Source organism: Protopterus annectens, chromosome 2.part0 (genome assembly GCF_019279795.1).
Source record: "Protopterus annectens isolate FY-2018-M chromosome 2.part0, PAN1.0, whole genome shotgun sequence".
Taxonomy (NCBI): Eukaryota; Metazoa; Chordata; order Ceratodontiformes; family Protopteridae; genus Protopterus; species Protopterus annectens.
Genome location: NC_056728.1, coordinates 1432413663 through 1432426977, shown reverse-complemented (window position 1 = coordinate 1432426977; position 13315 = coordinate 1432413663). Strand labels below are relative to the sequence as shown.

Genomic DNA, 13315 nt, shown 5'->3' with positions numbered 1-13315 from the left:
AGACTCACATACCACGTTCCTAAGCACCCTGGAGAATATTAGGGTTCAACCTGACACTCTCATACTGGGCGACTTCAACTACCCCTCCATTAACTGGGAAAACTACTCATGTACCAATACACTTACCCAACATTTCCTGGAATTCATTAATTCCAATGCCCTGGACCAGCTCATTCTTACCCCCACTAGAGGTAGCAACATCCTTGACCTGGTCATTACTAACATGGATGTCCATTGCTCTGTACCAATAGTCATCTCTTTCCTGGTTAGATCCGACCACAAACTAATCACCTTGGAAATGGTGGTTCATACAGCCTACCTTGATCTGGCCAAGGCCTTTGATACCATTCCCCACTCAGGAATCATAGAAAAACTCACTAAGCTAGACATCAACCCCTATATCACTAGGTGGGTTGCAAACTGGTTCACATATAAGAGCCCACAGTGTGAAAGTAGCTGACTCCAAGTCAGACTGTTGACCAATCACGAGTGGAGTCCCACAGGGTTCGGTCCTGTGTCCTCTCCTGTTTGGTATCTACTTCTCTGAAGTTCAGGGCAACACAGAGAGACTCTGGCTGACAAAGTTCGCAAACAATTGGAAGTTGGGAGCAATGATTAACTCCCCAAGTGGTGATAACATCCGACAGAGAGGCCTCACTGAGACCAGTGACTAGTGTCAGAACCATGACCTTAAGCTCAATGCCAGAAAATGTGTCGTCATCCCCTTTGGGAAAACCCGGTTCCCATGAATTACCACATTGATGGTAGTCCACTGAACACAGAAGGCGTCATAAGAGATCTGGGAACACAGGTTGACAGCGACCTGTCTTTTGACCACCACATTGCCACTGTGGTCAGAAAGTCATTCTATGTGGCACCTCATTACTAAGTGTTTTGCATCCAGGAAGAAAGAGGTCATTGTCTCCCTCTACTCTTGCTCATTAGGCCAATCATCAAGTACAATCCCTCATTTGGCATGTACCTCACTAGACACCTACAACAACTAGAAAGGCCACAAAAATACCTCACAAAGAGGATCTTAGGCCTTAAACACTTGTCCTATATGGACAGAGAAAATCTCCAACTATTCTCTGTCTTATATTGCCTACTTAGAGGCAATCTCTGCTTGACTTACAAAGCCATGTCTGACCCAGCTCTGTTAGAAATGCTACATCTAAAGAAATCCCAATCCCTCTGCACTACACGCTCCAGAAACCTCAACCTCATTACCACAATCAACAGAACAAGCTGGAGGGACAGGTTCATAACCCAGAACGACTGCCCTTGCTATGGAATAGACTCCCCATACATGTCAAGCAGAGTGCTTCACTAGCCCTCTTCAAGAGAAATCTTGATAAGTGGATGGGAAATAGAAAATTAACCCTGGGGATCACTCAAGTGGCTCTACTTGACAGAGGCACTGGGAAATAAGGGCGGGTGGCACGATGCCCGGGTAATTCTATGGGCTAGGCTTGTAAAGGCTCCAGGGCCATTAGCCTAGTACACACCTATGAACCTGTGATGATCGCCATACAACACTGTTAAGCTTGAGCACTTTTTTTTCTTTTTTGGTAAATATATGGGTCCCTATCAGTTGATCGAATTTTCAGAAACTTGAACTCCATATGGCTGAGACCATATGATCAAGGTTTTCACAACTCATGGAGATCACTGTACAGTGAGGTTCAGGAAATTTAACTTTTTCCTCACTGTAGTGTGATCTCGGAGGTGGTATTTAAAATTTGCAGGGGGCAAGGGGCTTCCTGCAAAAACATAAAAAAGGTAGATTTTTGTGTTTTTTTTTTATTTTTTATGTTCGAGTTTAGAGAAACTCGATTATGTGGTCTATTTGATATTGTTTTTGAGTTTCTGAAAAGTCGATCATATGACATAGACCCTATATGTAATATATATATATATATATATATATATATATATATATATATATATATATATATATATATGTGTGTGTGTGTGTGTGTGTGTACATATAATTTTTTTTTTCATTAAATTATTGACTTGTAATGCACACAGTGCATCTAGCTTGATTTTAGTAGAGGTATGTAACTTGATTTGTTTTCCCAGCAAATAAGTGGGACAGTTCAGCACGTGATAGGCCTGTGGTGGGAATAGTCATTATGCTTAAATTACTGTAACCTATAGACTCAAAAATTGTTCATATGATGGGCACACAGCAGGGAAGTTAAGATTAATAAAGGTACAAATCTATCTAAAACTGTTCTTATAGCTACAGGCTTCTGATGCCACTGGAACTTTATGTCCAGGGTATTGGGTGACCATACATTTTTGCATTTAGAGCAATGATTTAATTGTGTTGGCCTGTAAAACTAATGAACCCTGTGAAATGGGTAGGAGTATGGAGGCATTCAGGGACCTTCATAGCGCACTTTCATAGTGGGACAGTCTCCAGGTGTGCAGAAATAATGAAGGAAGGGTGAGACTGTTGACATGCTGCTAGCTGTGAGAGAAAACTCTGAGGGACAACAAGAAGGCCAGCGTAACTATGTAGCTTTGAGTAGGAACCCATTTTTAGAACAATATAGGTATAAAAATAGTAAGCTGAATGTTTTTCAAAAGGATAAGGCAGTACTGGAAATTGCAAAAGGAAAACACTTCCTGATGAAAGCAAGTAATATCATGAAATATTAGTGACATACAAAAATATCCAATGATCTTGACCTGAAATGCATGTTAGCAAAATTTAAACCTATGTTATGAATATCTTAAATGTCAAGACCAGTGCATATGTGCATGAGATAGTATGAGCAACAACTAACGTGCAGAGGTTATTTTCCAAGTCCTCAATTCACTCAATCCCATCTATTAACTAGCTCTACAGTTTTGCAAATTTCTCCTGCTTAAAAGTAAGCTAGGCTACTGTAACAAAAAAATCACATTAACTCTCCATTTAGCAGGCTGAAGCACATTACAAGGGTTATGTTATTGTCCTAGAAAGCATTAAGCAGCAGTTTGCTAAAACTAAGTATTCTAAAAAATCCCTTCTTTTTGCAGAGTAGCAATACAGTGACCTCTGCATTTCTTAAATTGTCTAGCCCATACCTTTTCTCAAGATTAAACTAACAGAATGTGCAAGGGAAAAAGAAAATGTTGAGCATGCTGTCTTTTGCAATCTATTTCTGCTGCCTTGTGTTTGGGCAAGTGCTTTGCTAAGAGGAGATGTACAGTAGTCCATTCAGAAATACAGATTTCAGTATCAAGATGTGGCGCTTAAATGCACAGGCATGACATTTCTATAGAGTGGTTTACTTTGATTGCAGTACTTGCCCAGCTTTTCATCACTTTATTTCTCACTCTCTTTCCCGTAGGAGCACTGCCTAATGGGAATCAAAGGAACTGTGCGCCGCAGTACAGATGGAGATTTCATCCACGCAAATGTTGATATTGATCTTATCATCACAGAGGAGCCTGAGATTGGCAACATAGAAAAACCTGTAGAGATATTCCACATTATTGAGCATTTCTGCCTGGGACGTAGGAGACTGCACTTGTTTGGAAGGGACAGCACAATAAGACCAGGTTTGTAAACTACACTTAGAAAAGTAATACTTGTACTGAATATTCATTGGGGTTATGTTCCTTTCAGTTTGAAAAGTGCATAAAGGCTTAGCAAAATAGGGTTTTGCTTGTTTCACAAGTATTTAACACATCACTAATGTAAACCCAGTGCTTCGCCTTCATGACTAAACCACACCAACCGTGTGTAAATTTTCAATATACCAAGCCCGTGTCGTCGGTTATTGTTATGTGTGTATAATATGTGTTTGTGTACATGTGAATATATATGTATAGATATATATATATATATATATATATATATATATATACACACACACACACACACATATAATGTGTATATATGTATAATATATAATATGTGTGTGTATATATATATATATATATGTGTGTATAATATATACTTATATGTATGTGAGTGTATATATGTATAGTAGGTGTATAATGGAGAAGAAGCTCTTGTTTATATCTTGGCTGGATATAACCATTGGTTTTTATACATCTGAGGACTTTTGCTTAAACAATCCATAACTGGGATGTAGCGATTTTATTTTTTTGCGCACAGTTCCCAAAGTTGATCGACTGGGCCTTTGAATCCAGGACTTCACTATTTACTACAGTCGTTTGGTATCCAATCCATTTCTACATGATTTTTTTCATTGGAGTGACATCGGAGGTACATTAAGGCTTAATAGTGTGTTTAACATTGACTATTTGGCGGAAATTCGATTCTACTTGCTATACCATACACATTTCCACATAGCACGATCATTCGACTACTGCAAAACGGCTGTGAGCATGTTCAAGTGGATTTCTATACTTTAACAACAATTTTTGGATAACAAATGGTTACAAATGGTTATAAACTTCACAGATCCTATTAAGAACTTGGGACAGAACCTATTTTGTCATTGGCCATATTTTTCAGCTTTTTACATTCTCAAGGCCGTTTTTTCAATATTGGGACATTGTTAAATTACTAGTCTGGACACTACTGCAGGTTTATGAGGGTGCAACAGGGTGTTTAATATAGGTTACTGCTGCGAGCATGACTAAGTGGATTTCTATATACCAATAACATCTATGGTCAATGAACAGTGACTTACTTTAGGACTATACCAGGAATCCTGTGCAGAACCATTTTGTTACTACCGAACACTTGCTACATTACTTCGGACCGTCTTTTATGACATCCAACAACAATTTTTGAACTTTATAAACAAATTATACCATTTTTTATTGTAAAGACATCATTTTGTGTTCTGTTGGGGACGGACTATACATATGTATATTTTTGTAGCTTGTGTATGTATAGCATTTTATACTATGTGGCAATTTGATTTATTAACATGGAAAGCTGTGTCATTTGTTGCAGATAGTGGGGCTATCACTTTGTGATACATTAGGTTGAGGGCTGTTTTTTTAATTATTAGGACCAATTTATGATTGTGTGCTTTACCGATATAACCATTATACATCTATATGATTGGATATAACAATTCCATCGATAGGTCGGTATTACATTAAGTATCACACTCTTTTTGTCCTAGGATTCAGAGCAGGCAGTTTGCTTTGGAATATTCTTTACAAATCTATGTTTATTCTCAGACATATCTTATGACACTAGGCTAATACAACTTTGGAATTCAGATGTAGATTTATGCTGCCAATTATTATTGCACTGTTTACATGTCTGACATGGTCTTAATTTAAGCTGTTCTTACTAACATAAATATTCAGGTATTATTTAACATAATTTTAGTGTGGATTTCCAAATAAATAGTGTTACAGCTAAATATTCCCTAATGGATAACTTACAGTTCACATTAATACAGCTATGAGTATTTATTCTTAGGATGCCATTAATATTGTTAATAATTTTTTATTGAACATATTAAGACCATTTATATATATGGTCACACCAAATCTGGTTACATTATGTAGCACTATTTTGTTAGACATATACATGTCCTAATTTTCAGCTTATTTCCTAGTGGTTTACGGAATAATACATATACATATAGTATATATTGCAAAATATTTCCTTGTGTTAGTTCATTTTGTCCAAGTTACATGACTCCAATTTAAACAGATTATGGGCCTCTTTGATGGACTCAATAGTAGATCATAGACAATTATATTATATTGATTCACACAGTTTTTTTAGCCAACTTTGTATTTTTCAAAAATGTGGTACCTGCCAATGGCCATTGTGATACAACCATATTGCAATTACCATTATTGTTCTAATATCTGGTATTTATAAGTGGATCTGGACATGGCAAAGTTTTTTGTCAATCATCAGAGGCTATACTTATAAACATTTCTATGACATATTCGGTGCAAGCAGACAAGATTTTTGTATGATTATTCTTGTCAGGGCTGCTTTTAACAACTTAGACTTTAGATGCTAAGTTTGATTGGCCGCTATTGCCCAGTTTCCACATACAATCTTTTCAATCTTTAGGACGTGGTACTGCATTCATTTTCTTTATTTTTTCAAAAATTGGAATTGGTTTTTGGCTAATACACGTGTGAATCTGTTTTTTGGACTTTGATTATATGTTTTATTTTGATTTTGTCTTTGACCTACATTTGGGTCTGTGTGGCTCTCTTATACCCTAGTATTCAAACTTCCCCTTTTTTTATTTTCCATAATGGATCTGAATCGGATCCTGGTTGGGCTCTCTTCTGACAAAGAGGATTTGGGCATTTTTGGAATAGGAGAACGACCCAGTGATAACAGTTTCAATACCGTAGATAATCCCGAAAACCATTGTGAAAAGCTGTTTCAGCAACTAAATAGAGGTATGAAAACATTAAGGTCCAATGTATGGCATCTCAAATTATTCAAAGCATACATGGCCAAAGGGATAACTCCCGGAGGGCTTAGAGTTTACATTCAGCCATTAGTAACTGAATTAGATAAACAGCTAACCAGTGAATGGTCAACAATACAACAAAATTGTTCCATGAAATTTGTGGAAACATTATCCAGATACTATGAATGTACTGTTGACAGGGAAATTCTTAATGTGAGTAAATCATGTGATGACTGTAATCAATACAAGGACCAACCTTTTTTTTCCACTTTATTGTCCAAACTTAGTTCAGACTTACTTACCTTTGAACAACAACTTAAGGATAGGAAACTCAAAAACTTCATAGGGACCAAACAGACTATGACAAAGGTCGTCCCTTTCAAAAATACTAGACATGTCAGGTTTGAAGGTGGTTATCATAAACCTAATACCACCCCCAAGCATAAACGTCCCAAGTCTATCCTTAGGAAATGTAATCCATATACTGATTCATCAGGGGGCAATTCCTCTTCTGGTACAGATTTGGACATACAGCAAACCTCAGATTCCCCCACCCCCAAACGTAATATCAGTGTGGCCCCTTTAGGCCTTACAAGAGGGGAGGCAGGAAACATCGAAAAAATAAGTTTGGAGGGTCTAATGGAACTGTTGACAAACAAATAAACAAGCATGCTAGAACAAATGTACAAAATATTTCTGATGTAACATTATCTGACTCACAAACTGCTTTGTTAAATAAAGGTCTTTCTTTTATACCCTTTTTTTTGTTCCTGGAGATACATTTGCACATGATGTAACAGCATTTTGTAAATTGCTAAATTTAAAATTCTATTTTCATGACACAAAACAGGATGATGTTGCTGTTGATAATTTCAAATACCACAAATCCACCTTTGCCCCACCCATGCATCATTGTGTGAGTCTCTTCCAAAATAGTGTTCTCAAAGATCTACACTTTACTTTGGGTATGACTCACCCTAAATCCAATAATCTCTCAAAGACAGACATGTCGATTTTACAGGAACTCATTAATAACAAAAATCTGGTCATCATTTCTGCAGACAAACGTGGTGCTGTGGTAGTTATGAATTGGACCCAATATGATGCTGAGGCACACAGACAGTTGGAAGATGCCAGATCTTATACTAAAATGCCTCTTGATCCAACACTTATGTTTAAACAACAAATAGATACATTTTTGGATTCGGCAGTTGAAAATGGCATCATTACACCAAATACAAAAAGTCATCTTACTATATCTGATCCCAATAGCCAATATATCTATTTTCTGCTCAAAATTCATAAAGATCTTTTGCATCCCCCAGGTAGGCTAATTGTGGCAGGCAATGGTTCTCTTACTGAACCCGTTTCTGAGTTTCTAACCAAACACTTCAAACCATTATTGAGATGGGTAAGATCTAGAATTCAGGATACCACAGAATTTTTAGGTATTATTAATGAGATGCAAATTGAAGATGAATGGTTGTTAATGCACCTTGAATGTTAGTGCATTATATAGTAACATACCACATTGGGCAGGGCTTGATGCTATAGAATATTGGCTATACAAATCAGAACTATACAAACCTGGTTTCAACCCCTTTCTTATATGTTTAACTGAACATGTTCTCACCAAAAATATGTTGTTCTATGGAAAACAATGTTATCTTCAAATACGGGGTGCTGCGATGGGCGCATCATTTGCCCCCATATATGCAGATCTATATATGGCATACATAGAAGAACAAATTATCTATGATGTTACACACAACATATATCTAATGGAAATTGATATTTGGCGCAGATATCTGGATGATTGCTGGATGGTGTGGAGGTCTGATGCAGAATACTTGATGGAATTTGTTGAATATCTCAATGAGAACAAATGGGGTTTACATTTTACCATCAATTATGACCAACAAAAGATCACGTATTTGGATGTGCTGGTAACAAGGAATAAGGATAATACCCTTTGTACAGAAGTATTCAGAAAATATCCAGAATATAACACCTTACTCCACGCATCCAGCTTTCATCCAGCACATATTACCAAAAACATCCCCAAGTCTTAATTCTTTAGGATGAGACGTATTTGTTCAGAAGAAAACACTTTCAAGGATTTCAGTAAGGATTTGTTGAACAGGTTTGAAGAAAGGGGCTACAGCATGGGATATGTACATACAGCAAGCAATCATGCTGCAAATCTGGATAGAGAAGACCTTCTTAAGTACAAACACAAATAATACAAACAGTCACTGATGCCATCAGATGACATTGGAACATTCTCCTAGCGGACAATGTTTTGTCACAGTATTTATCCGAAACTTGTATGTTTTCATTTAGAAGGGGGAAAAATGTTGGATCTCATTTCAGTCATTACAAACATCATCATGATTCTAATAAACAGAACATGACTCAAACCCTTATTTCTGGAGACCAACTTGTGGGCTGCATGCCATGTGGTCACTGCAGCCATTGTAAAGATGTGCTTAAAACAAAACAATTCTCCAGTAGTAATTGCAGTATGATGTATGATATCAGGTTTTTTTGCAAATTGCAGCAAGGATTGGATCATTTATATGGCCTCTTGTAGTTGTCATGCATTTTATATAGGACAAACATCTAGGCCTCTTAAGTTGCGTATTTCAGAACATCTTAGTGATGTAAAATGTATACGGATGAGCAATGCTTTGTATAAACACACTCTCAAACACACTACAGCCAGATTTCACTTTACCATCATAGATAAAATAATTGGAGACAGATCTAACAAATCTGGGTGGCACAGTAAACTAAATCCAAAAGAAAAGAAATGGATTGTAAAATTAGGTGGACTTTTCCAGTCTGGCCTTAATGAATATTTATGATTTTGTATACTGATGAATATCCATGAGCTCACCAATGAAATTTTGTGACTAATTATGTCAATGTATAAAAAGAACCTCAAAATGTCTTGAATGTTTACACTGATGAAGGCTAGGTTAACACCATAGCCGAAACCGGTCTGTTATTTTTGTGTTTTTTTTATTTTTGTAACTAATTAAATTAGTTCACACAGCTCACAGTTGCTGACTTCTGTTTTTTTGTCTACCCTCTATCAGAAATGACAAATGGGTGCTCAGAATGGTGTCCCATGGGGCACAAGTTTTCTTTCCGCGCCTTTTCAGCTCCCAAGGGATTCCCAGATGTTCCTCCAAACCAAAAGGCAGAAGTAGAAAAACTGATTTTGTCTTTGTTTCATCTGGGAGCAATAGAAGCAGTTCCTGCTCAGCAGTAGGCCAGGGCTTTTATTCCAGGCTTTTCCTAGTTCCAAAAATAAGAAGGCACCTGGCATCCTATCCTAGATCTTTCCATTCTGAACTCTTTTCTAGTGATTCCAAAGTTCAAAATGCTCACTCTGCATCAGTTGCTACCAATGCTAGAAAAGGATTCCTGGCTGGTAACCTTTGGATCTCAGAGGCTTATCTGCACATCCCCATCAGGCAAAGTTGCAGGCAGTATCTTCATTTCAGAGTGGGCAAGCAACGTTATCAATTCTCTGCGCTGCCCTTTGGCTTATCTACTGCTCCCAGAGTCTTCAAGAAGTGCCAGGCCCCAGTCATTGCTTTTTGCAGGCAGAAGAAAATTCAAATTTACCCATACTTGGATGACTGTCTGATTCAAGCAAGTTCTCAGGAGCAGCTACTAAAGGATCTGGAATTCATGAAGACTCTTCTCTCTTTCCTGGGTTACACTCTCAACGAGGAAAAATCAAAAATGGTACCATCCAAGGCGATAACATTCCTGGGAACGAGTCTGAACACAGCCGCCCAGATGATATATATCACCCAGGAGAAGCAGACAACTCTTACAGTTTACTTCAAGGACTTGGCAAGCCTGTCCCAGCTCCCTGCAAGAAATACCTGCAAGCTCTGGGATTCATGGCATCTTGTATTCTCATGATTCCATATGCAAGGTTGCATATGAAGAAATTGCAATGGTACCTCAAGAACATTTGTGTCAACACGCACAGGATCCGGATATGATGATCCCTGTGCTTCCATCTCTGCAGACAGAGTTTCTATGGTGGGCATCAGACTGTTTACAGAACAATGGCATTCCCTTTCGGACACCTCCTGCCATTCAAGTTCTGACTACAGACACATCGGACTATGCCTGGGGAGCACACCTGGATGACAGATGCATACAGGGATAGTGGAACACCCAGCAGATGCATCTGCACATAAATCTAAAGGAGCTGATTTCAGTTCAACAGGCCTTATTAGCCTTCAAACACCTTCTTTCTCCAGGGACCTTACTTGTCAGAATAGACAACACCACAGTCATGTGGTACATCAACAAGCAGGGAGGGACTCGCTCTTACCCCCTGTGCAGACAAAGCATGAATTTTTGGTCCATGGCAGCATCCCTGGACCTGCATCTCCTAGCTCAGTTTCTTCCAGGAAGACTCATTGTTTTGGCAGACCAGTTGAGCAGGCAAACCCTGGATCCTCACGAGTGGCAACTGAACAGAGCAGTTTTTTACAGCATCATTCAACATTGGGGCACACCTCAGGTGGATCTTTTCACCTCCCCAGACAACCATTTTCTCCCTCATTTTTGCACCAGACAGCATCACAGCAGAGCCTGTAGAGTGGATGCTCTGTCCTTCCCGTGGACGTTGCTATCAGTTTACGTCTTCCCTCCTCTTCCTCTTCTACCCAGAGTATTATTGAAGTTCAGGGATGAACAACCAATGGCTAGTCTCATAGCTCCGGACTGGCCCAGACAGCATTGGTATCCACTGCTTCGCAGTTTCTCCCAATTTCCTCCTTGGCATCTTCCCCTGAAGCCAGATCTTTTGGTTCAGGAAGGAGGAATCATTCTGCATCCTCATCTTCAATCCCTTCATTTGGTTGCATGGCTCATTGTATGACTCCTTCCTTATCGTCTTCACTTTCCCAGCAGGTGGTTGATGTGCTGAGGGAGGCCAGGAGTCCTAGCACTAGGAAGTCCTACACTGGCAAATGGGAAAGGTTCTCTCATTGGATGCAGGCTAGAGGGGAATCTTCTTCTCAGCCTGCCCTTCCTCTGATCTTGGAATACCTGGCTGAATTGCTTCAGGGTGGTCTTTCTTTTTCTTCTGTTAAGCTCCATGCTTCAGCCATTTCTGCTCATTGTTCTGTTGAGCAACCCATTTTCTCTCATCCCCTTATGGAAATGTTTCTCAGAGGTGCTTGCAACTTAAAACCTCCCAGAAGGGCTCCTACTCTGGCCTGGGATCTTAATTTTGCTCTAGAGAAACTCGCTCTTCCTCCTTTTGAGCCAGCTGCCACTGCAGATTTAAAGTTTCGCTCTTGGAGGACTGCCTTCCTCTTGGCTATAACTTCAGCAAGGAGGGTTTCGGAGCTGCAGGCTTTGATGGCTGTGGAGCCTTTTATTATTTTCCAACCAAACAGGGTCTTCTTGAGAACCAATCCCTCCTTTATGCCTAAGGTGGTTTTTAGCTTGACTCTTAATCAGTCCATACACCTTCCTACCTTCTTTCTTAATCCTCGAAATAAAGGTGATAGGATCCTGCATTCTCTTGATGTGTACAGGCAGCTCAGGTTTTACCTGGACAGGACTAAAGACCTTCAGATATCAGCTCAGCTATTGGTCAGTTTTGCTCCTGGAGCTCAGGGCAAGGCTATTTCTAAGCAAACCATTTCCAAGTGGATTGCACATTGCATCAACTTTTGTTATACCTTTCATGGCAAGATTCCTCCTCAAGGGGTTAGGACCCACTCAACTAGAGCAGCTTCCACTTCTGAAGCCTTTTTAAGGGGTGTCCCTGCTAAGGATATTTTGGAGGCTGCCACATGGTCTTCTGTTCACACTTTCACAAAACATTATAATTTGCCTCTGTTTTCCAGAGCCAAGGCAGGGTTTGCCACTGCTGTGTTGCAGGGCATTATCTCCACCCCATGATTCTGTTGGTTTCTCCTCCCTTTTCACTGGGCTTTGATAATCAACCCATTTGTTAGGACTGCAACAGTGAAACATGATGAACATAGTACAGTTGTGTACACTTACCATAAATGTAGATGTTTGAGTGTATTCACTGTTGCAGTCCTGGTTTCCCTCCCTCCTTCCCCTTTTTTCCTGAGGTACAGGCTGAATTGGATATTATTTGCCAAATTGGCATTTGGCTTAGCCTTTTTTCTGGGGGCTTCTGATTGTTATGGCAAGAAAGACTGAGGAAGTGACGTTGGCTGCCTCCTTTTGTATCGGACGTCCTGATGCCCTTTACAACCAATGGCAACCAACGTCATTTTTACTTACCTTTGATATTCTGGCTGACTGAAGGCTACCAGGAGCCAGATAGCCCATTTATTAGGACTGCAACAGTGAATACACTCTAACATCTACATTTATGGTAAGTGTACACAACTGTACTTTCTCCTTCTTCACATTGCAGTCTACTTTCCTTTCATCATCTGAATGTCCATAAAAGGGCCAGGTGGGCTTTTCAGTTCTTTCCTGCCATTCTGAGACAATCGTATTTATCTAATATGCAAGCAATAATGCATGACAGGGTGTGTGTTAATCTGTAATTAACACCCACTCAGGGGTGTTTTGAGGCCCGACGCCACAGACGGAAGGCCCCTGCACCCCTGGAAGGGCATTAATTACACAGTAGCATGCACTCTGGAGGGCATTATTGTGCTTAGAGAATGGGTTGTCTTTTAAATTGTTGTATTTTACTATCTTAACTATTTTTTAAGTACTATATTAGTTTTTTTATATATATTTTTAATGTAAAGTAGTTCCTCCGCCTACTGTTTCAAACTTGCTGTAGTATATGTTAATGGTGTAGGCGGAAGCATTTTACATCAAACATGTTTAAAAAAAGTAATATAGTGCTTAAAAATAATTAACATGTGAAACGCAACAATTTTACATACAGCCCATTCTCT

At 39.1% G+C, this 13315-nt stretch overlaps 1 protein-coding gene across 1 annotated transcript in view; it reads left to right on the top strand.

Annotated features, from left to right (window-relative positions):
* Nucleotides 1–13315, top strand: part of METTL14 (methyltransferase 14, N6-adenosine-methyltransferase subunit) — a 572808-nt gene that overhangs the window by 488219 nt on the left and 71274 nt on the right. Inside the window, exon 10 of the mRNA XM_044061658.1 lies at nucleotides 3348–3558. Within this exon, the coding sequence (XP_043917593.1) occupies nucleotides 3348–3558 (211 nt within the window). The remainder of the gene's footprint in view (nucleotides 1–3347; nucleotides 3559–13315) is intronic.